Source organism: Sinohyriopsis cumingii, unplaced genomic scaffold, assembly GCF_028554795.1.
Source record: "Sinohyriopsis cumingii isolate HCF-2022 unplaced genomic scaffold, ASM2855479v2 utg000673l, whole genome shotgun sequence".
NCBI lineage: Eukaryota > Metazoa > Mollusca > Bivalvia > Unionida > Unionidae > Sinohyriopsis > Sinohyriopsis cumingii.
Genome location: NW_028315923.1, coordinates 388,152 through 414,229, shown reverse-complemented (window position 1 = coordinate 414,229; position 26,078 = coordinate 388,152). Strand labels below are relative to the sequence as shown.

Sequence of the window (26,078 nt, the reverse complement as noted above, 5' to 3'; positions counted from 1 at the left end):
ATCCCAGGTGAGCGGAGCTTACGGTGTAGCAAAATACACTAGCTGTGATTGGTGCATTATGTAAGAGTTGTACTTTCTATTAGGCTTTAAAAAACTGAGCCTCTTAGTAACATGTGAAATTATCTTAATTCCTATCTAGTTCATATTTTGTAGTTTTTATTATTATTTTTTTATTTTTTATTTATTTATTTTTTTAAATTTTTACAGTGTGTCCACATGACGGAACATGTTTGTTGTGGCTAGATAACTCTCACCCATATCTAGCTCCAGCTGAGTTATCTCTCTTAAATGCATTGGAGTACCTGGTTATGTCCATGTCAGCGAGACAAATCTAACATTATTCTCTATGACAATGTGTGAGATGCATGCTGAGGTAGGATATAAATTATATTTATTTCTCAAAACATTAGCATTGAGGTCTAAGGAAAAACAATTGGTACCGTGATACCGGGACCACACTTTAACTGTCACTTACGATTGGAGCACTCCGGTCACACGAGGCGGCATTAGCTTTTACTTTCGTTTTTGATGCGATTGTGTCGACTCAGAGAACTAGAGGTACTTTGATTGAAAATTCATGGAATAACACACGAATTTGTGATCCTCAATCGAATAAACTGTTATTTTGTTGCGTTCAAAAATAAAATACAATGAGCAAACGGTAATTTTCAGACCGTGGAACTTCTATATAGATGCTGCGTGAAGCGCGTTTGTTGGAATGGTTGTGGTGGCATTTTTGGAGCATGTTCTTTGTTTCTGTATTTTACTGAAATAAATGTACATCTTTTCATTACAGCACCCACGTTTAGTTATTATTATTACGAGTATTAATATATTAAAACATAAACACTTCACAGGGGTGGGGTACGAGGGTGGGGCATATCAATAGGTAATAGTTTCCCAAGGCGCTGTTTCGTCCAACGCAAACTTGCGACGGCACTCGGTGCCGTATGCGTCTTCTTCCAGTTAATGCAGTCCCATGTCTGCTTGCATTAACACAATTACTTTTCTTTAACATGATGAGTGAACTGTTTAAATATGACACAGCCAACGAGATTACTGTTTTGTTCCAAAGCAGAATGCCTGCACAGCTGATTTACAGCAAGTCATAATAACTAGAAACTTGTATACTATTAATTTATTATACAGTTTTCTTTAACAGGATACTTACTATGACTATTATAACTGAACATGATTTTTTTTTCTTTCCCTTGATTGAATAATTAACAGAGGTCATGACCACATAATTTCACATCCAGTCTCTCAAAGAGTTTATGGTTCTATGATATAAAAGTGACATCACATCGATAACATCATCATGCAATGATAAAGCCATTTCAAGCTGTGCAGTAAGCATTATTTTGCAAAAGAAGAGTACTTTGACTTTGTGTCCTCTGCTACAATGCTTAATATTTATGACGTAAATATATTTTAAATATCTTATGTAATTTCAGAAGTATTATATATAAAAAGACAGATCAGTAAAAGAGATGGCTTCAAGTAGTGACCATGAGCTGGCTAGTGACTTTGTTGAAGGAGAATGTAAAGGAAATGAAGGTATCAAACTACTAAATAAATCAGCTGTGTGTTATTCTTTATTTATATTTCTTTTCACCCTATGGTTGAGAACAGGGTATTTATTTGCACTTGCCATTTCTTTTGGAAAGTGGGTCAAACAATATACAAAATTCCATTTGTCTGTCAGCAGACTACACGTTGTCATGTTTTCAAGAATATCCATTTCCATAATTGTAGCATAACACAAGGGACAGAAAGCAGTGTGTTCTCAAGAATACTCATTTCCATAACTATTACATAACACGAGGGAGAGAAAGCAGTGTGTTCTCAATAGAACCCATTTACATAATTGTAGCATAAAACAAGGGACAGAAAGCAACATGTTCTCAAGAATACCCATTTCCATAACTGTAGTTTAACACAACAGACAGAAAACAGCATGTTCTCAAAAATACCCATTTCCATAACTGCTGCATTAACACAAGGGACAGAAAACATATTTTCAAGCATAGCTGTGTCCGCAAATGTAGCATAACACAAGGGACAGAAAGCAGCATGTTCTCAAGCATGCCTATTTCCTAAACTGTAACATTACAGAAGGGACAGAAAGCAACGTGTTCTCAAGCATGGCTATTTCCTAAACTGTAACATTACAGAAGGGACAGAAAGCAACATGTTCTCAAGCATGGCTATTTCCTAAACTGTAACATTACAGAAGGGACAGAAAGCAACGTGTTCTCAAGCATGCCTATTTCCTAAACTGTAACATTACAGAAGGGACAGAAAGCAACATGTTCTCAAGCATGCCTATTTCCTAAACTGTAACATTACAGAAGGGACAGAAAGCAACATGTTCTCAAGCATGGCTATTTCCTAAACTGTAACATTAGCAGCAGAGGGGGCGAATCGGACATTTTGTCCAATCGTTATTTTGCTTAATTAATACTTTCTGCACTCAACGATCTAGTGTCGTCAGCGCCTGGTAAAAAAAAAACGACGACGGTCCATCCTACACGATGGTGACGTCATTTGGTTTAATTAACACCTTCTGCGCGCCGATCCCCAGTGTCGTCAGCGTCCGGTAAGCACATCGACGACCGCGTCGATGTCATCGCCCCCTCTGCTGCTAAGTGGTTATTTACAATGAAAATTATTTACAACTAACCGAATATTTGGTCAAGTCCGATACGATATCGTGTCCGAGGATCATGTAAATTTATCGTTACAAATCCATGTGGGGTCGACTGAGCATGACTAAAAAAGTTTCGAAAACCATTAAAGTCCATGTCACCGCCACACCAAGTTTGCCAGATATTTCGTAGCGTGTGTGTATCAACGCCGTTGAATACAGCAAGAATATTGCAGTTATCTCTGATTACTTTTGGAATCTGAGTGTATCGTTGAGTGACATATATCACGTCAGTGTTTTTATGCCTGCCTCTGGAAAATATCCTAGCTGGGTTCTTTTGATTGTCTAACATAACATCATCGTACACGACTAGATTGTTAACGTCGCCATCAATATCATCAATACCCGGTGCATCATTGATATCCGTAATAAACTCAATAACATTTTTTTTAGCGATCGCTGATGCATTCTCGTTGAAATCTTTCAACACCTCGTAGCATCGTTGATCATCTACGCTAGGAGCAACCAAATACAACTTATCCCACTTCATCCATCTCATTATTAAATTGAGTAACAATTGCGTCTTGCCGGATCCAGATGGTCCGATGATAATCATCCGGATCGAGTTTGGTAACGCTGCAACATGCTTAACTGGTTCTCTTGTTTTAGTCGCCGAAAAATCAATTATATTCATATCTCTATACATAAATTATGGATCTATATTGTGTGAAGTGTAGAGTACGTACTGGCACAAATGATATGACAACCGCTACAACAAGAAATAACAGATCGGCGCTTACTGGCAAGTGTGCACAATGCGGTACAAAGAAATTTAGATTTATTTCTATTAAACCCGGGGATGTTTTAAAAAAAAGCGAGGAGGTGACATCGCAGCCAAATTGGCAAAACTCCCCGGAACACCGTGGGCAAAGTATCCAGGAGAAAAACACCTCCCAGGATATAACTACTGTGGCCCCGGAACACGATTAGATATTAGACTCGATGATCAAAATCAGCCCAAACCCGGTGAGTATCCAATAAACGCTATCGATAAGGCGTGTCATGCTCATGATGTTGCTTACAAAAGTAGCGATCTGCAACAGCGTCATATCGCGGATGTAAAATTAATTCACGCATTAAATGCTATTCCTGATAAATCCGTCAAAGAAAAATTGGCCTCATGGTTGGTAAAATCGGCTATGAAAGGTAAATTAATGATTGGAAGCGGAGCTTCTGGCGCTGGTAATTGAAAACGCTAGCGTTTATAATAACAACATGGAATCCATCTATTATTCTCCGAGAGGATACTGGAAGGGGAAGGCCGCAATTGGTAAGCTTGCAAGCGCTGCAAAGGTAACAAAGACCACTGCGGCTAATTGGTTATCCAAACAGGCTATATGGCAAATCTATCTACCACCGCCTAAACAAATCAACTTCTCGCGCTTTGATGTCAGCGTACCTAATGAAGTTCATCAGGCTGATATACTATTTTTGCCGCATGACAACGGTTACAAATACGCGCTAACCGTAGTTGATGTTGCGAGTCGATACAAACAAGCGGAGCCGTTAAAAACAAAGTCGGCAACTGAAGTAGCCGCTGCGTTTGAAAGAATTTATCGAAGAGGCCCTCTGCGCTGGCCAAATCTATTACAAGTTGATCCCGGTAGTGAATTTCGCGGCGCTGTTTTATCAACGCTGAAACATCATAGCGTCGCGATACGACGAGGTCATACTGCGCTACATCGTGATCAGGCAATTGTTGAACGATTCAATCGGACTCTCGCTGAACGGTTATTTGGATATCAATACGCGAAGGAATTCATCCAAGAAAAACGATCTCGTGAATGGGTCAAAAGGTTGCCAGGCGTAATTGCAGCGTTAAATAACGAGATTACCCGAGCAATCAACATGAAGCCCAGCGACGCGATTAAATACGAGTATATACCCGGAAAATCAAAAATAAATAGCGTTTCCAAGCCGATTCTTGGCGATGTCACTGTTAGATATCTATATGAACCAGGAGAGCTTGAAGGCGGTAAAAAAAGAGCTACTGATCCTATTTGGAGTGTTACCACACATAACATATCAACGATAACACGATCAACTGGTAGACCACCGATCTATAGACTGGATTCAACTGCTCCTCAGCGCGGATTTACACGCGAGCAACTACAAGTGATACCTAACGATACTCAATTACCCCCGCGTGGTCTTAACTAGCGCCGTTGCGTCTATTACACTCAAGACAGGTCAACCTCACATTGTTTTTGACATGACCGAGACTGTTATCGATCCTATCCACGGTAAATTGGCGAGTGTCTTTATCCGAATAACGCCAACTCATTATACAATTGCAACTCGCGCAGTGATTATTCTGTTGTTGTCGTAGCGAGATTATTAATTCGGCATCAATATCAAAACGCCGCTGTTTTTTTTTATCCTGTTGGCGGTAACCCGAGAGTTTTCTATCAATGACGCTTGCATCGATGGTGACTTTGTCGCCGGCTTCGTCGGTGGCTTCGTCAATAACAATTCTTCGAAGCTGATTTATCCTTCGTACTCTGGACACTGCAAGATAGACTAGATTCGACCATTCGATGCGATTATCAACTATCCAAACAATTGTGTCCGTGATGGTTAGTCCCTGCGAGGAATGTATTGTTGTTGCGTATCCTAGCGTCCACGGGGATTTATCAGCACGTAGCGCGTCCTCGACGACGCTGATATCAACGAGCACGATATCATTCAGCACGAGAATTTGTTTTTCTGTCCGGCCTGGAATTTCAACTTCAATGTTCTGCCGCCGTGTGTCCGCGGGTCTATAACATAACGGCACTGGACGCGTTGGAAACTTTTCCTTATGCAACGTAAACAACTTCCGCTGAAGTGTGTCTCTGACTATCTTTCTACTCGCTACAATCAAATCGTTTGGTCTCCATGTTTCCCAGAATTCATTTAACGGCGTTTCCGGAATCACCTCGCGAATTATTTCACATTGAATTCTATCCGGCTGTAATCTGATTAATTTCTTAACCTCGCGCAGTTGTTCATCAAGTGCTCGGTAATCAGTATCGGTTTCTTCATAATAGTCCACAAAACCCCTTAACCAATCATGTGGACCCTCGCCGACAAATGGTGGTGGTTGGCCATGGTCTCCACACATGATTACCGCTGTATTCGCGCGCAGCAACCACTCAAGAAACATTTGTAAAGTATCTAACGAAACAGTACATATCTCATCCCAGATGATAATGTCGGGAATAAATTTTTCACCCATTCGATCAGGAGTCCACTCACCGCCGCTGTATCGAAAGAAGCTGTGATAAGTAACGGCGTCAACATTTCGTTGTTTTATCTCTCGCGCTAGTCTATGGGTCGGTGTAAGCACGATTATACTTGCCCGCGTTCGAAATAATTCAATTGCCCGAGTCGTCTTTCCTGACCCGCCACAGCCGCTTAAATAAACCGTCTTGTGTCTACAAATTGGATCAGAACACGATGGTGCATTAGACCATTCTGACAATTTATCACCGCGTAAGTAGTTGTTCTCAACGGTGACATCTGCTGACGGGGAATAATCGCGTCGTATTTCATTTTTAATTCTCCATGTACCCCAACTCTCGTCCGGACTAGTAAACTCGGCTACGTTTTCCTTATACGCTACGTCTATATAAAATGAATCAACGGCTACTCTAACCGCGGTATCGGGGAATCTATTTATCATCGAGAATAAATTGATAGCGGCGTAACCCAGCATAGACGCCCTCAAATGTGGATACGCGGGGCTGTCTCCATCGCTGTAGGAAACAACTGTACCCAACTTTGTTCCATTGGACAAGAAAGCTGTTTTGCAGTTCACGTATCTATTTTTCGCCACTGCGTCCTTGATTACGAAATCATATTCTGCGTCATCTATAATCAGCCGTGAGCAATATCGTTTGTAATCGCAGTTTTTTCCACCTTGTGTAAACTTACCAATTATTCTTCTACCGAGATCTTTTGCCTCGTGGTTTCGTTGGTTGAATATCCTCCTGGACCATTCGATGATATATTCCTCGTCGGCATCAATGTGTTTTCTGGATTCATCAATTATGCTATCTAGACGCTCTGGTTCTGGTAACCAGACTTCAGTCTGCGCTCGGTATGATATAATCGCGTCACTGACAATCAACGAAATTAGCATTTTACAATCAATCATATACCGTAGCAGCGCTATTGGCAACCACTTCTTTTCAGCTATGTGTCTACCGATCCAAATATAGCAACAGCGATGGAGTCCTGCCGCGAATTCAAATGATACTATGCGAGCGAATCCGGTTAAATCAAAATCAGGCAGTGGTCCATTAATAGCAACACGAGTCATTTCATGTCTGGGGTGTCCAAATCGTTTGAAATACTCAGCGGCGGATCCATACCCGAGAAAACTCGCTGGATAACAGGCAACCATATCAACGGAAATTATAGCGTCGCGGTTGTATTCATTGTTCCATAGTCCACCGTGATAGTATTCCAAACAACTGGATTGTACATCTGGTAAAAATTCCTTGCGCGTTGGTCTCCACGCATTTTTCCTTGCTGCAACATGAGCTACAACCGATGGAATCGTAAAACAATTTGTTAGCAGTTGTTCATCATGCTCTTCAAATTCTATGGCGGTTTTTTTCATCCTGTTGTGAAATGCTTCAGTGCGATATAATTCGCCGTTTGGCCTTACAAACTGATCAAAGGTATCCGCATCGTTTTCAGCGCTGCGAAGTAACCACACTGATACAGGGTCGTTTTTACACAAGTAGGCAATAGCATCAAATAGTTTCCTCTCCGCGAGAAAACCGTCCTTGGAGAATTGTTCTCCCAGGAATTCTTCGGGTATATACTTTACTGTTCTATCCCGTGGAAATATTGTGATCACGGGCGTCCATGCGTGTTCGTTATGATCAATAATTTTGATTGGGGCTCCCTTCGATTTATACTTCGATTCGTATAATACTTCACCGGTTATCGTTGTAACGGTTATTGGAAATCTCAACGACGTTTCTAATCTCGCTATGTCGCTGATGGTCGCTCCACGCTCTTTTACGGTTAGTTCCCACTGGTTGATTTTGCTACGTCGTAAATCAGTCAATTTGTTTCCTCGACATGCATTTGTAAAATGCTCTATTATTCGTTCTGCTACACAATTTATCCCAGTTGACTGTTTCATCGGTTTCAGTTTTCCGATATCAGGTTTCTTATTTAACGGGTATATTCCATAAACAACTGCTGTTTCAGGATACGCTCGTTCATAGTATGGTCTGTCAATTCCGGTTAACAACCCCGGCTTGGAGTCGCGGCTGACAATGACTGTTTTCTTGTCGCTGAGAACCGGTTCAAATTTATCACGTATGATCCAATCGCCTGATTTCACCCGGACAATGAATTTTACTCTGAAGAAATACCTTTTACTGTCAAGTTGTGATATTATCATTGCTGCGCGGTTGTCGTTCATGGTAGCATCAACAATGCCATCAATTCGAAATGTTGACCAACTGTGAGATGCGCCATCACGCTTGAATTCATTGATACAATCGCGTATTTTATTCAACAGGGTTTTATCGTTTATTAACGCTTTTGGTGTGTCCTTGAGGACTCTATCGAGATTGAACTTAATATTTTTCCAGGGCTTAATTACTGCTAATCTCTCAAACTCATCCATATAATTAAAACAAGTATTTAAATGAAAGAATATAGTATAATGAATCACTGCAAATGGTTGATGATTGGGTCGACAACCCCGTGCAATAAATCATGTAGAGGTGAATTCTGCGGGTATCATTTACAAAGCGTTCGTAATGGTTCTCTTGGCCCCCTCCCGTGCTTGGTTTGTCACGTCGGTGTAAGAGGAAAATCGCAGTTGTGTATTAATTGTGGCGGAAAGCGATACAGGGAACTAAAACGCTATTATGACAAGCGAATTAAAAACGCCGTCATTGATCCCACCGCCGATTTCGTCATCAAAACCCCCCAAGACTACGTTGAAAGATTTATAATTAAACCAAATAATAAATTAGACAAGTAGTATTATTATACAAATGGACCAAGAATTTCAGCCGCATCCCCTGGTCGTCAATTACGAGGCATCTCGCGACGGCATTGTTAGAAATCGTAGACTGAAGAAGCCGGTTGGTACCGTAAGTAATCAGGGGTATTTGATGTTTGGTGCCGGAAAAAAGAAGTATTATGTTCACAGGATTGTATTTGAAGCATTCAACGGATTAATCGAAAATGGGCTTGTGATTGATCATATTAATAATAATAAGACTGATAATTCTCTTACAAACTTGCAAGCTATCTCGCAAAGTCAGAATACCAAAAAAGGCCAAACCGGTAAATACCCAAAGAAAGCAAAACCCGTAAAGTCATTTGATACAACAACTCACGAGGAAAAAATATTTCAGTCGATGAATGAGGCAGGAAAATATTTTGACATTTATATCGCCTCAATACGATTTGTTGCAGAAGGAATACAGAATTCAGCAATCTCAAAAAAGACCGGGCATAGAATTCGATTTTCATATGTAGATACGAAGTCACCGGCGCCTATGGCGCTGACGAGGTCACGTCTAACGAATTATTAAACACCTCGGGATTGATACACGGGGTTCATTTTTTTAATTTAAAAACAAGATGTTTTATAAGAATAATGAATATCGAAGACATCAATAATATATTAGCCGAGATTTCAAAATTAAAAAATCAAGGAATTGAATTATCTGATGGTCTCGACAGTGAAAAAATATTATCCGATTATGAGATTATTAACGAACAGTCGAAACGGGGGCGTTTTACCCTGGCCCGCGAGTATTTTTTTATAAAACGATTACAACATACGATCAATGAAAACCTGTACCACAATGACGCAAATGCATTCATTGGACTATTTACTGCCGTTGAAATAATACGAAAAAAACTCGGACGTGTTTATGAACGACGCCGGGAGATTTCTAGTAAGATCAAAAACATTAGAAGGATTATAGACGAAAACTCCGGCGAGAAATTAGAAATTGCTTCGCAATTGCAATAATGGTAGGCGAATCACTTACTACTCGGCTAGCCAGAGAGCGGCTAGCAGCGCTTAAAAAGTTTATACCGTTACGAGACAGGGTCCGAGAACAACTTCAAACGCGGCAGCAACTACAAACCGATTTTACTGTTGGAAGCGAACAACTCTTTGCCCCGGTAACTAAAGCGACCAAAGATGTTACGGCGGCAACTGTACCCGTTCTTGGTGCGCTTGAAAAGATAGCGGCTCAGACCGAACAAACAAAAAGGTCTTTAGAAACACTTCCTGCAAAAATAGCGGCTGCTACAACACGGAGGCCGCCACCACTCGCTATAACCGAACCACAAGAACCCTATGTTACAATGGCCGATGAAGAAGAACTAGGTGCTACTGCGAAAGAACCGGAAGAAGAAATACCCGAAGAAACACCGGAAGAAGAAATACCGGAAGAAAAAGAGGGGAATATACCCCGTATTGTACTCAAGAAGAGCACAATAGATAAAATTAGAGGCTTCAGCAACAGGGAAGAATTAATTAATTTTGCTGCCAACAATTTTGCTAAGAGCATACGAGATAAGAAGCATATCAATAGCGGTTACGAGAAAAATATAAAGTCGTTAAAGGACTGGGCAAGAATAGTGTATTTAGCGAGTAAACATAAAGAAGCATTACCACATCGTGGTGATCCCGATTACGATGAATTCCACAAGGAAGTTAAGAGTATAACACCAAAAAAAGGAAAAGGATACTCTGTTGGTAAAGAATCCTACGGCGTTACCTGTCCTGGTAGTGTTCTCAGTGATATATCACGGCTAGAGGTACTAATTGGAGGAAAACGAGCCGGAAATAACTCTCCGGAAATAATCAATGAGGCCGCTGATATTTGCAAGCGGTTATTTGCAGGCGGTATTATGGACATTAATGCATATCGAACGCTCATAGACGAACTCGTGGATGATTAATTGGAAAACTGGTGTTTTAATAAGGATGATCATACACTACAACCACGATAAACCAGTACTCGTCTACGTGGTAAACTCGCGATTGCCTGTTTACCGCGCGTACTATGGAGATGGTCTCGGTAGCACCATTGCGGGGTTATTTACAAGAATGGCTCCAAAAGTAGCGCCGTTAGCCAAACAATTAGGAATGAAGGCTATTGATGTTATTCGTGATAAGGGTATTAGTGCTATTGGAGACGTTGCCGGAAAGGCGCTTTCAGCCGCGCGGGACAAACTAATGTCGTTGGTGAAATCTAGGGGATTTTCAAAAAGAAAACAGATGCCATCAACGACAGTGATGCCTGCAAATGTCAGTAAAGTAATAAATAACGCCGTGGAAGAAAAACTAGCGTCGTTGGTAAACAATAATCAAGATGACATCGCAAACATAATAGCGGGAAGTGGTTTAAAACCACGACGATGATTTAGATGCATCGGCGTATTATTAAATAAAATGTTTAAACGAACAGCTGACCCGGCGTTTGATATGGACGCACCAGTGCACAAGGATGATTCTGTCCGTAATTATCAATTTTATTCCTATCATGCAGTACAACCCAACATACGATCGCGAATTGAACTTCAAGTCCATGATACCAGTAAATATTTTTTACCGTGTGAAGCGTTTATTGAAATCGAAGGAGAACTTGTAACAGAGGCCGATACTCCTGCTGTACCAGCACCGTATCCAGATGGTACCAAAGTTGGCTTAGTCAATAACGGCGTAATGGCGCTATTTGAGAGCGCAAAATATCTCATTGACGGGCGAGAGATTGAGTCTATAGAACGCGATGTTGATGTTGCTACAACAATAATCGGGCTAGCAAGATATTCCGACGATTATACAAGATCAGCGGGTCCATCTATGATGTTTGCAAAGGATAATAAAAACACTGCTGGAAACTCGCAATTTGTGGTAAGACGACCAAGAAATAATGCTAATAACAATGACGCTGATGTTGAGAATATGATTATAAACAGCGATCCTAATTTCAACCTCGGAGCTGCAACACGCATATCAATGTTAACAGGACCGCGTAGATCTTTCTCATGCGCGATTCCACTGCATCATATATTTGGATTTTGTAGGAACGTGCGAAAAGTTATCTACGGAGCAAAGCATACCGTGGTGCTTGTGCGAAAAGGTGATGATAGAAATGCAATTTGGAGAATTCCAGCGGATCTTGCAAATCCAAATAATGACCCTGGTAAAGTCGTTTTAACTAAAATATTATTGTGGATGCCAGTAATAACTCCATCCATTACCACAGAGGCACGATTGCTATCCTTTATGGAGCAGGGAGGAAAATCATTACTAAGTTGGCTAACAACAACAACAGATACTAAGCAATCAAATATCAATGGTATATTCACATGGAACCTGGCATCACAACAAGGCATTTCGGCTCCACGTCATATATTTGTCGCGTTGCAGGATATGACGAGAGTTGATAATCAATTATCCAGCCATATGATATTTGATCGATTAGGCGTTACTGACGTCTCGCTGAGAATAAACGGTCAGCAGGAACCATCCGAGGATATACAGCTTAATTACGGTCAAAACCATATTGCACGCGTGTACCATCGGTTGCTGTCGTATATGAGTCGTGATCAAAACGTCGACACTGGTTTGCAAATATCACAATATGATTTCAGAGAACTATATCCGATCTATTACTTTTCGCTGGAACATCTTGATTTAACGAGACAATCCGTCGTTGATATACACTTCCGAGCTAATGTAACTCGCGGCGTTATTGCTGATTATAGAGCTATTGCTGTCATTCTCAGCGATAAATCAATGCTGCTAGAAGGTGTTGGTGGACGAATGAGAATCGTTGATGCGCCAGTGGAAAACATGTAATTGAAAGCACAAAATGCGTTTACAATAAATGTCGTATAGTGTCGTCAGTGTAGAGTTGACTGATGGTCAAGTCAAGAAATTACAATCAAAGTCGGCTAAACAATGCGGAACCACAATAACGCTGAAGCCGTCACAGATGGCGGGTGGTAATCATAAGATATCGTTGACGGCGCGTCAAATAAAACATTTCAATGATGCGATGAAGAATAAAAAGGGTGTTCAAATAGATTTTTCAGCCGCAGCAATTAAAAACATGGAAAAGACCGGTGGGATATTTCCGCTGTTAGCTGCGATTCCAGCGTTGATTGCCGCGGCCGCACCAGCAGTGGCTAAGGCGGCTGCGTTAGGAGCCGTTGGTACCGCGGCGGGAATGGCATTGAAGAAGGCAACCGGGAAAGGCTACAAAAAAAAACGACCCGTGGCCGGAAAGGGTCTAAGACTACCGGGAACCCCGTATTCATGGTACTCGGGAAAGGGTCTAAGACTACCAGGAACCGTTTATTAACTCGGGAGTCTATGACTCCAATGTCTAATTTTGATTTAATAGACGCCGCAAACACGTTAGCGATAAAAAACTTCAGAGGTGTTTTTATGAGGGATCAATTACCGGCGGCACCAAGGAATACTGAAACAGGCATAATTAACCTCGATGGGTCCTCCGGAGCGGGAACTCATTGGGTTGCATACGCGATTGATCCGCGTGCGATAGTCTATTTTGATTCATACGGGTTAGCTCCGCCGAAAGAGTTCATGCGGTATATCCGGGCGTGTTCAGCCCGGGCGTGTTCGGCCCGGGTTTTTTATTCCACGCTGCCAACACAGCAATTGAGTGACCCGCCGATATGTGGCCGCGAGGTATTGAACGTACTTGCGGCGATTTCATCATCGCGAAAACCACCTCATGTGGTTGTAAACGAATACACTAGTGGAGTCGTAGAAGCTCAACGGATTTTAGAGAATAACATTTACAATAATAATGATTGATATTTGGGGACGACCGGTTTCGGCGCTGAAAAAGCCCACGGAAACGCCCGCCACCGATGACATAAAAAAACTAATTGAGGATGAAATCGCTGATACGTTGAATTTAACCAGTGTTGACCCGGACGAAATAGTTGTATTTCAAGACCGCCAGGGTAAATTGAAATCCAGTAATGTGTCACTGAATGACGTTTTAATACGAAATAATGATGCCTCCGAGAACGCTATCGCGCTATATACCAGCGACGGACGACTCAAACCGGGTGAAGATATATCGATGATAGATGGAAAAATAAGTGTACTTGGCAACAGTTATATATCCGTGTCGAATTCGTTAAAAAGTTTACGTGGTGAAATTAAATTGTATGGAGAACAGTTAATGTCGATGATAACACCCGTCGGCGAAATGCGAGACATTGTCAATAGTTTTTTTCGGGGACCCCCGACGGCAGACGAACCAAATCTTGTAATAATAAAAAATGCTATTTCGGATCTTATGGAGATGTCGGCCAATTTACCCCCGTTGCGAAAAAATGTTAACAGGATCGATGACAACTTTGATAAATTCTTTGGTAAAAAAAATACCAAGCCGGATGAGATTACAATAACTATAAATGATATCACTGCGTATGGACAGGAAATAAAAACAATCAAAACTGATGTTGCAACAAACAAAAGGAGTGTAGACGCGCATGAACGGGAAATAGAAATAATCGGCGCTAATGTTGCAACGATCATAAATAATGTAGACTCGCATGGACGGAAAATAGAAACAATCAAAACTGATGTTACAACGATCATAAATAATATGGACGCGCATACACAGGAAATAGGAACAATCAAAACTGATGTCGAAGCGAACAAAAAAAATGTAGACGCGTATTGGCGGGGAATAGGATTAATTAAAACTGATGTTGCAGCGAATAAAAAAGGTATAGACGTGCATACATATGAAATAGAAACAATCAAACTTGATGTTGCAGCGAACAAAAAAAGTATGACCGAGAATACACGGGAAATAGAAATAATCAAAACTAATGTTGCAGCGAACAAGAATAATATAGACGCGAGTTGGCGGGGAGTAGGAATAGTTATAACTGATGTTGAAGCGATTAAAGACAGACTACCGAGAATGGCAGAGCAACTCGAAAAAATAAAAACCCCTCATGAGAACATCATCAACACAGTATACACAATTCGGCATGGATCATTCGATTGGACTCTTACACAGAATACAGTAAATATCACCGCAACTGTTAAGGGCATTTATCGACTGACACTGGTTTCAATGATGCAGTTTAATATATTATCGTCGAGTTCATCCGGGTTTAACAATACAATATCAACAATTATAGACAAGGACGCAACTGAACCGTTTACAATTTATGCCGTTGATGGAAATTTAGCCCGGGCAAACATTACATGGTATGTGGAATTTGTAGCGAATCTAAGTAATTAAAAACACTAGCTCTTTTAAAATAAAAATGACCACCAGGGTAATTGAATCAGAGGTATCACCAACGTCACATCAATATCGATTCGATACCGCAAAAGAATTTTCCGCGAACTTGAAAACGCTTTCCGAACAATACCGTGCAAAAATAAAAAAATACCGCCGAAAAATAACCGCCATCGACGCGGTCGTGTACTCGGTATCGGGTATAGTAGCTGGCGCCGGTGTTATTTTATCCACGATGACCACGATAACCCCGATCGCTGTTCCAATCGCTGTCTCCGCGATGACAACAGTTGCTGGAGTCGCCAACGCAATCACTAGGAAGATATCATCGTGTTTTCAGAAAAAACTCAACGAGTATACAGTAAAACATCAAATAGTATCCGACGCATACTCGAAATTATCCGGGTTGATCTCGTTATCGATTGATAATTTGTTCGTATCCGATGTTGAATTCTCCACGATGGTCCAGTTGTATAGCTCCGCGATGTCAAAAATCGAGGATTTTCAACTGGAAGCCGGAACCACCTGGTTGTTGAAATTAGACACTAAAGACAACGAATAATAATAATGTCGCTGAACCCCGAAGGGTTTCAATTACTTCAGCGGATCGCGGAGAACACCACTCCGGTACAAACAAATATGATATCAATAACGTCAACGAAACCCGAATTCAGTGTGAACTTCCCGTCGCCGATTCCAGTGAAGGAAATAGCACTGGCAAAATTGCGAATATATCACAGTTGGCCTAATATTCGAGCGAACGCATTTAACGGACAACAACCTAATAACTCGCTGGTTTTTGCACGGACAAATAAACCCGATGGAACCCCCAACTGGGAGGAGGTTACAATACCAACTGGGTCATACCAAATAGAGCAAATCAATAAAGAATTTCAACGCAGGATAAAATCGATCACAGGAAAAGAATCAAAAATCGCTATTACGGTTCATGAACCGACGTTATCGTCGACGATTGAAATAAGCACACCGGGGTATATGGTTGATATTTATAACAGTTCAATAAGAACCATACTAGGATGGCCTGAGAATCCACCCGCGGACACCCCCCCTTCAACTATCCTCAGACACGATAACGGAGATGGTGGTAGGCATATTGCTCCATACAACGTAAATATTGCATCGGTGATAGCAATCAATCTAGTGTGTGATGCTATCGAAGGAAGTTACCAGGTAGATACCAAGCAATCAAATCAGGCTCAACAGGGGTATATCCTTTATTCATTTTCACCAACAGCCCCTCCGGGATTTTTAATCATTGAGAGTCCGATTAATCCGGTCTATATGCGATGCCATGATCGGTTTTTAACGAGAATTAATTTTAGAATTACCGATCAGTCAAATAACCTAATTGATCTACAAGAGGAGGAGTTAGTGATCACTCTGTTTGTAAGATCATAAAGATCTTCATTGTAAATAACCACTTAGCAGCAGGGGGGGCGATGACATCGACGCGGTCGTCGATGTGCTTACCGGACGCTGACGACGCTGGGGATCGACGCGCAGAAGGTGTTAATTAAACCAAATGACGACGCGACGATCCCCCAACGACGTCGTCGTTTTTTTTTTACCAGGCGCTGACGACACTAGATCGTTCAGTTGCAGAAAGTAATAATTAAGCAAAATAACGACTGGACAAAATGTCCGATTCGCCCCCTCTGCTGCTACATTACAGAAGGGACAGAAAGCAACATGTTCTCAAGCATGGCTATTTCCTAAACTGTAACATTACAGAAGGGACAGAAAGCAACATGTTCTCAAGCATGCCTAATATTTCCTAAACTGTAACATTACAGTAGGGACAGAAAGCAACATGTTCTCAAGCATGGCTATTTCCTAAACTGTAACATTACAGAAGGGACAGAAAGCAACATGTTCTCAAGCATGGCTATTTCCTAAACTGTAACATTACAGAAGGGACAGAAAGCAACATGTTCTCAAGCATGCCTATTTCCTAAACTGTAACATTACAGAAGGGACAGAAAGCAACATGTTCTCAAGCATGCCTATTTCCTAAACTGTAACATTACAGAAGGGACAGAAAGCAACATGTTCTCAAGCATGCCTATTTCCTAAACTGTAACATTACAGAAGGGACAGAAAGCAACATGTTCTCAAGCATAGTTATTTCCTAAACTGTAACATTACAGAAGGGACAGAAAGGAACATGTTCTCCAGCATGCCTGTTTCCTTTACTTTAGCATAATACAAGCAATGGGTTATCTATGCTTTGAAGGGCCAGTTCAAATACTTTTTTTCAGTATGGATGTGTAACTATCTTTACATTGTCAAGATAATAAACTTGAAATAAATGTCTATTTTATTCCTTGTAAATTTAAATAATGATTATCATTCTCAATGGACCTATTTCATTTGCCCATGATTGTCTCATAGCCATGTGCACTTATTTTCATCATTTATAAGAACTACAGCGATGGTTAGAAATCATACCAGTGTTAATTTCAAAAAAGAGTAACACACCTGTGACCATAGTTTTCCAATTTTGGCACACACAAATTTCAATGGTGCACTCAGCAATCAAATATGCATGAAGGAATTAAAATGTGTTGTATTTCTGACCTACTAAATCAAACATAACTCTCTTCAATAAGATAAGTATAAAAATAGGGTCCTTACTGACAGTGATACTAGATGAGTAATTTCATTGCCTGAAAGTAATGTAATACAGACTTTGATTGGCTTCAACTTTACTTTATGAGCACACGGTTTATAATGATGATATGCAAATATTTACACCAGTGTGCATATTACAAATGCAAACAACTTCACCTTACAGTTATCACACTGTTAGAAGTATGTATGTGTGGAGTGCCACCTTAAGGGCCAACTCGTATGAAGTCTTGTAGTGAATGGATCGTCCATTCAAGAAGAATAATAATAACAAGATTTTTAAGATTTGATGTCTGACAGGTGCCATTTTCATTAAGAACCAGATATTATAGATAGTGGTTTAGTGACAACCAGTGTTTATATGTCCATCAGTTCAGTTGTAGTGATAACAAAATTTTGAGGAAAGTTGTCATGGATGGCCATATTGAGTGTCAGAGTGTAACCATTTTTCATTTAGAACCAGCTAGACATAATAAGAGGCCTTTCAATGAAAATGCAATGTAAATACAATCATCCATTCAGAAGAAGTAGGAATAACAAGATTTTCAAAATGGCCATTGTCATTTAGAGCTACACAGACATATTAACAGGTCCTTTTGTAAAAACTACATGTTATTATATGACCATCCATATTAAAGTAGTAATAAGATTTTCCAAAATGCTTCCATTGTTGCCATATTGGGGTGCTGTTGTCACTTAGGTACACCTAGACCTTATGGTGAATGTGTAAAGTTTGGTTGCAATCCTTCCAGTGGTTTAGGAGGAGTAGTGGTAACAGTTTAAAAAACTGCTGACAGACAAAATGCCATTACATAATCTCTTCTGATTTATAATCAATACATATAATAAGAAATATAACAAAGGAATTTAACTATCTCAAAAACTACAGCCATTACTAAATAAAAACATGGGGATTATTTTGAACTGCATTAGATATGAACATAAGTTACATAACGATTTTTGGAATATTTTATATTTAAATCTAATGTATCTATTTGTCAACTCTTGGCATGATCCATGTTTACAATATATGGATCTTGTCTTCTTTTCCCATGAAAGAGAGAAAACAGGTAATTTGATTTTCTTAATTGAATGTAATATTATTCTTAAAAAATGACTCGTAAAGCTGTCTGGTGTGTAGTAAGAGTGAGAGGATGTAATATAACCTTTTTTCTGTATGTACTTTATTACATTTTATTTACATTCAGTGTCTGGTGTCAACAGGAGCATGTTTTCCCTAAAATGGAAATTTTCAGGACGGGCACACAACAATAAGGAGATACCCTGGTTGCTGGATGTTGTTTTAAACCCCGATCATGACCTGATTGTCACCGATGGTAAGAATAAAGAGCTGAAGAAATTTTCACTTCAGGGTACACTGAAAGACAAACTGGCTTTTAAAACTAGACCAGACTGCCTTGCACTTACTGATGGATATCTTGTTACAGTAACATTTCCATTTGAAACTGTATTGCATGTGGTGGATACAAAGGGTAAGTTGTCTGTTGTTTCAACCATACCATTCAAACTTAAATGTGCTGGTATTAGCTCCATGAAAGATGGCAGATTGGTCATCTGTAACAGGGAATCAGGATCAGTCTTTTTGTGCTCAAAAGGTGGACAGATTTTGCAAGAAATTAAATATGGCAGCTCAGGAGAAACACTTTTCAGATGTCCTTCCTATGTCAGAGCTGTGGATAACAGAACCATCTGTGTAAGTGACTATACAACTCAAGAGTTTTTTATCATTGTCATCAAAGATGACAACACATTTATAACTAAAACATGTAAGCTCACTGAACCTCGTACTTCCTGTGTTGTGGATGGGATGTTATTAGTAGCTGCTTCAAATATCAGAGTGTTTACACTGGATGGAAAAAAGGCAGGAGAGATAACCCTGGATGGAGTGCATCATGCACGTGGCCTTGTCTTCAGTGAAGATGAGCGATTGCTTGCAGTGACACACAAAAGTGATGCAGATGAAGAGATCTCTGTGTATCAAATAATGAAACATTAATTGAACATGAATTGTTAGCTGGAAGAAAGAGACATTCTAAAACTTCTAGCTAATTCAGGTATAGTTAATGGATGCGAATCATGATTTTCAGAAGATGTCTTCTCTTTTTCTCCTTTTAAAGACATGGCATATGTTGAGTTAGGATAGAATTTCAGCCAGTTTAATGAAAATGTACTCAATCCATATAACACAGGGCAGTTGATTGGCTGAATTGACTAGTCACTGACATTATGGTGCAGAACTAAATTATTGTCTCATGTTGGTGTAGGCTTGCTTTTTTATACAGCTGTTTTAGTTGGAAAAGATGACACTGATCACAGACCAGTGCAGAATCAAGTTGGTACACGTGTATTTTTTCTCATGCTAACACAGCTTATGTGCTGGCATGCATGTTTATGTGGCCTGCATCTGAAATTCATGGGATCTACAATAGGGAATTTTAATGTGATTAAACCCATGGGATCTGCATAGAGAATTTTGATTTTATTATGTCCATGAGATCTGTATAGGGATTTTTAATGTGATTAAATCCATGGGATCTGTATAGGGATTTTTAATGTGGTTAAATCCATGGGATCTGTATAGGGATTTTTAATGTGATTAAATCGATGGGATCTGCTTAGGGAATTTTAATGTAATTAAATCTATGGATTCTGCATAGTGAGTTTTAATGTGATTATGTTCATGAAATCTGCTTAGGGAATTTTGGCAATAATTGCAATATAGAAAGTCATTATGTCTGTAATGTTCTTTACATTTGTAAGGGAGGCAACTGTCTCTACTACAGGTCTCTGTCATCTATTCAAAATCTAACAGGATAGATAGTGACAATCTGCAAGTTCTGTTTGACATTGTCAACCTTAAAGTGATCTCTCTTGATAAAATTCTTGTTCTAATTGCAGATAACAACCTAACTTGGTCTATTTAAATTAAATTTGATTCATAAAAGGTTAATTCTTATCTTTGGCAACCTAAGAAAATCAGAACATTCATTCCTCTTCAGTATAAGGCCACCATTTATAAAAGTTATATTCAGCCATATTGATGCTATTGTAATGTAATATGGGATAATGCTTCTAACTCAACCATTACAAAACTTTTAATACCCCAAACATAGGCAAGCTATTTCAGTCTACATCATTGTATAGAGAATTGTCCGGACACAAACATTTTGAATATATGAAAGAATATTCTTTAGAAAGGTTGCATTAATGTATAGTGCCCAGAAAAGCCATTCCTGTCTACCTAAGCACTATCTTTCACCAAAAGAGATGATGACAGTACTCCAAATTTAAGGTCTATTAGATGTAAAAATTATATTATGCCAAAGCCAAAGAAGGAATAGTTTAAAAAGAGCATTAATTGTAATGATCCAGTGGTATGGAACAGTATTCCTAGTGACAAAATAGGTAAATCAAAATGATATAAAGTTTGGTAAAGAATCTCGTAGATTAGCTTGAAGTCATTTTCATTGCATTTGTTTTTCATCCTTTTATGATCAAGTTGGAATCAGCTTCATATATTAGAATGTTATCTCTTGTGATTTTTTTTTCAGTGATGTCATTTATTGCCATGTTATGATATTGCCACATCAAAATCTTTAATTTGTAACATTTTGTTGTTTACCTGGTGTTTGGATTTATTTATCATTTTTTATAATATAAAACTTTAGTGAGATACAAACTCATAATTTAATTTTCATGTGCCTTATTACTGCTGTGTGTTGTGCTTCATTTATTTGTCTTAACATAATAATGATCTGGTTTTGTGATTCATACAAATTCACTTGACATGCTGAATTTAACTCTTTTTAATTCACTTATTTCCACATTCTTCACATTCTACAAAATCATTATCTATAAATAAATTTTTTTATGAGATACAAACTTATAATTTTCTAGGGCCTTATTAATTCTATGTGTTGTGCTTCATTTGTCTTTCATCATGGAATAATGTTTACTGCTGGTCCTGAAGTGTTAAACAATTCAACATATCCTTTCCATTCCATAGTACATATTTTTTATCTTTCATTCTTATGGTCTTCATAATTTGTTCAAATTTGTATAGGTCATCATAGAACATGCCATTAGTATCTTCTCCCTTAAAGTCTTCAAGTTTGTACATAACTGGATCACCTAAAATTAGTTGAGTGATTTTGAATGTCTCCTCATTCAAGTTTAGAAGGTGGCCCTTTGCAAAAGTATTATGTATGTAAAACTTTTGATGGTTTTACTAATGTAGAGTGTATCGGTAAATGTATCATTTGTCAAACAAATATTGGTCCTTACTTTCAAAGCAGCAGAGGGGGTGAACAGACCACATAATCCGAGCAAAAACCATCTTTTGTAAAAAAAAATCTGTGCTTGTTCATATAGGTCATACCACATCTGCAATTATGTTTGTCCCAAACAGGATTGTAGACAAACCCCCTCTGCTGCTATTAATTAAAAAATTGTTATATTAAAATAATGGTACATCCGGAATCTCATACTGCAAGGATAGCTCGAGAACGATTAGAAGCAATCAAAAATTTTCTTCCTGTCAGAGACTCATTTAGAAAAAACTTGCAAGTGCAACAAGAAGCACAAGTTGAATACGAAGAGGACACTAAAAAACTGTTTAAACCCCTCACTGCAGCTACTAAGAAAGTTTCAGCGGCTGTTGAAAAAACTATATGGGGAGATATTGCGGAGGAAGATGAGAAGAGGAAAAAGGGTATTTTTCCAGTATTAGAACAAACTGCAGCGCAGACTGAAAAAATAGCAAGAAGAACTAAACAAACAAAAAAGATTTTATTAGATCTTCCAACTGATATAGCTGCGGCTCAGCCTCAACCCATTGGTGAGGAAATACTTGAAGGTATTAGAGAACTTCTTACTGAGATAGGTGATATGAAAGATCGTGAAATAATAAAACCAGAAGAAGAGGAATATGATGAAAGTGAAATGATTACGCTGAGCAATAAATTTACCAGGAGGTGTATCAGATTCATAAGAGAAATTAGTGATACTGATACGTTATCAAAACTTGCAGCAGAAAGTAAAGATAAAAAGGAAAAGTTTTAAAACCTGAATGTAGTCCATCTCGTATTGAAATCTGGTATAAAAGGATATATCGTATATATTTCAATAAAGATAGAGTTTATTCCAGTGATGAGGTATATAATGATTATCGCAGAAAAATAGACATGTATCTTGCACAAAAAGAATCAAAAGTATCACAATCTCTCAGAACAATAAGTGAGGAAGAAGAAGTATCACCCTCAAGACTATTTAAAAAAACGACAGAAGAAAGATCACCCTTAAGACTATTTAAGAAAACAACAGAAGAAGGAGCAACGGGGAGTGGTCTGGGAAATAATTTTGTTTGTCCTGACAATATTCTCAATGATGTGTCATGGTTAGAAGTTCTCATAGGAGGAAAACGTGCCGGAAATAATTCACCAGAAATAATTAATGACGCAATGATATTTGTCGGCGATTATTTCAAGGTGGTATCATGGATATCGAAGTTTACCGAGAACTTATCGATGAACTTTTTGATGATTACAGTGACTAGTTGTTAGATAAATAACAAATTAAATAAGATGATAGTACACAATAATCATCGTAAATCCGTATTGGTCAGAGTGGTAAACTCGCGATTACCAACCTATAGAGCAATTTACGGAGATGGACTTGGTGATGTTGTACGGGGATTATTCACAAGGATAGCTCCAAAAGTAGTGCCTGATGCAAAACAATTATCGATGAAGGCTATTGATGTTGTTCGTGAAAAAGCTCCAGGTGCAGTTGTTAATGTTGCTTGTGGGGCTTTCTCGGCAATCAAAGAAAGACTAGCACGATTATTGCGACGAAAATCACAACCACCAGTAAAATTACCAAGTACTGAAGTGATGCCCGCAGATGTCAGTAGAATAATAAATCAGGCTGCAAATCAAAAACTAGCGGCGTTAGCAGATCAAGGACTTGGTGAATCAGGGAATAATATTTCAAGCATGATATCAGGAAGTGGAGTTTCCAAAGCCGGTAATCTTCGTGTTAGACGAAAATAATTTTAATAAATGTTCAAGCGTATATCAGACACAGCATTTGACATGGAAGCACCTGTCCTTAAAGATGAATCGGTACGTGATTATCAGTTTTATTCTTATGAAGCACGAACACCAGATCAACGTGGAGGAAGAATTGAACTACAAGTTCATGACACAGGTAGATACTTTTTACCCGCTGAGGCTTTTCTTGAGGTAGAAGGTACAATTGTAAGAACAAACGATACTAATTACGGAGATGCAGTAAAAGTTGGTTTTATCAACAACGGGATCATGGCATTATTTAATAGTGCCACATATATGATCGATGGAAAAAATATTGAATCAATTCAGAATAATGTCGACGTTGCTACAACAATAATTGGTCTAGCAAGATATTCTGATGATTATACAAGATCAGCAGGTCCCACAATGATGTTTGTGAAAGATAATTCTAATCACCCTGAAAGTGATCCGTATAATATAAGACGACCAAGAAATGCTGACGATACCGCTGATGCTGCTGTGTGGCCAGTGGTTCATGGTCCTAATGAAAATTTCAACTTGGGATTTGCAGCGCGTAGAAATATGTTGCTAGGAGCCAATAGAAGATTTTCATGTACAATTCCACTATCGCATATTTTTGGATTTTGTAGAAATGTTAGAAAGGTTAGTTTTGGAGCTAGACACATGGTTGTTCTTGTAAGAAAGAGTGATGATAACGATGCTCTGTAGAGACCTCTTGGTGATGCTGGTAAAGTAGTATTACTGAAACTTTCATTGTGGATGCCGGTAATGACTCCAACAATCGCAGAAGAACAAAAGTTGATTTCTTTCATGGATACTGGTGGTAAATCCTTGTTGTCATGGTTAACAACAAGCACAGATAGTATGCAAACTGATGTTAACGGTCAGTCACGGATAGTATGCAAACTGACGTTAACGGTCAGTTTACATGGCATACAGCATCACAACAAGGTGTTTCTGCACCACGGCATATTTTTATTGCTTTTCAGCTCCATGATCGATTAGGTGATCAAACTCGCTCTCATATGATATTTGATAAACTAGGTATTACAGATATTTCTTTACGGATAAACGGACAACAAGAACCAACAGAGAATATACAACAAAATTATGAACAAAATAGTATAGGACGTGTATATCATCGTGATCAAAATGTTGATACTGGGTTGCAAATATCACAACATGATTTCAGAACTTTGTATCCGATTTATTATTTTTCGCTGGAGCATCTTGATTTATCAAAACAATCTGTCATTGATATACATCTTAAAGCAGCGTTAAATACAGGAGGTGGTGTTGATTATACAGCAATCGCAGTTATACTCAGCCATGTTACTTGAAGGTGGTAGTGGTCGAATGAGAGTCGTTGATGCACCAGTGGAAAATCTTTAATCATGTTATTTAGAAAAATATATTTATATAAAAATGTCGTATAGTCATGTTAATGTTGCTCTGACCCCCGGTCAGGTCAAAAAGCTTCAGTCAAAAAATGTCAACAAATGCGGAACTAAAATATCACGAAAACAAGATCAGATTGGTGGTGGTCCAAACAAATTATCGTTGACAAATAATCAGATTAAACATTTCAATAAAGCCCTAGAATCAAAAACTGGAGTTCAATTCCATCTTTCTCCGAGCGCCATCAAGGACATGGTTAAAACAGGTGGTATATTTCCATTTCTTGTGGCTATTCCAGCGTTAATAGCTGCAGCTGCTCCAGCCGTAGCAAAAGCAGCCACATTAGGTGCTGTTGGAACAGCTGCTGGAATGGCTCTAAAGAAAGCAACAGGAAAGGGATACAAAAAAAAGGGATGCGGTCTAAGATTACCAGGATCTCGCTGGGGAAGAGGTCTGAGGCTTCCACGTTAGACGTTCCAGCATCAAATTTTGATTTGATAAAAGCTGCTAAAAAATTAAAAATAAAAGCCTTTAGAGGTGTTTTTATGCGACATCAATTACCGAAACAACCAAACAAACTCGAAACAGGTATTATTAATCTCGACTCGAATTCAGGACCTGGTACTCATTGGGTATCATACGCGGTTGATCCACGTGGAATCGTTTATTTTGATTCATATGGGTTAGCTCCACCCATTGAATTTATCAAGTATGTCGAGCCACTTCACGCGTAAGTTTGGTATTCGACACTACCCACACAAACAATGACAGATCTGCCAATATGTGGCCGTGAGGCAATTAATGTACTTAATGCTATATCAAAATCATCCAAACCGCCACATAAAATCGTGCATGATTATACAAGCAACCGATTCATTTTAAACAGATCTTAAATTATAATGGTTGATATTTACAGAAGATCTTCTTCTACCAGTAATTAAAAAAAATCGGACATTGATTTGT

The 26,078-nt window shown here is 39.0% G+C and overlaps 1 protein-coding gene across 2 annotated transcripts; it reads left to right on the top strand.

Moving 5' to 3' along the window:
• Positions 1 to 21,546, top strand: LOC149773321 (uncharacterized). Of its 2 annotated transcripts, none has more exons than XM_089946458.1 (3): positions 1 to 373; positions 1,455 to 1,557; positions 18,852 to 21,546. In XM_089946458.1, the coding sequence occupies exons 2-3, from the start codon at positions 1,491 to 1,493 to the stop codon at positions 19,658 to 19,660; spliced, it is 876 nt and encodes a 291-aa protein (XP_089802584.1). In that variant the 5' UTR covers positions 1 to 373; positions 1,455 to 1,490; the 3' UTR covers positions 19,661 to 21,546. The 2 variants fall into 2 exon arrangements, with proteins under 2 accessions (XP_089802584.1, XP_089802585.1); XM_089946459.1 differs by lacking the exon at positions 1 to 373 and adding an exon at positions 465 to 558.
• Positions 21,547 to 26,078: the final 4,532 nt, after the last annotated feature.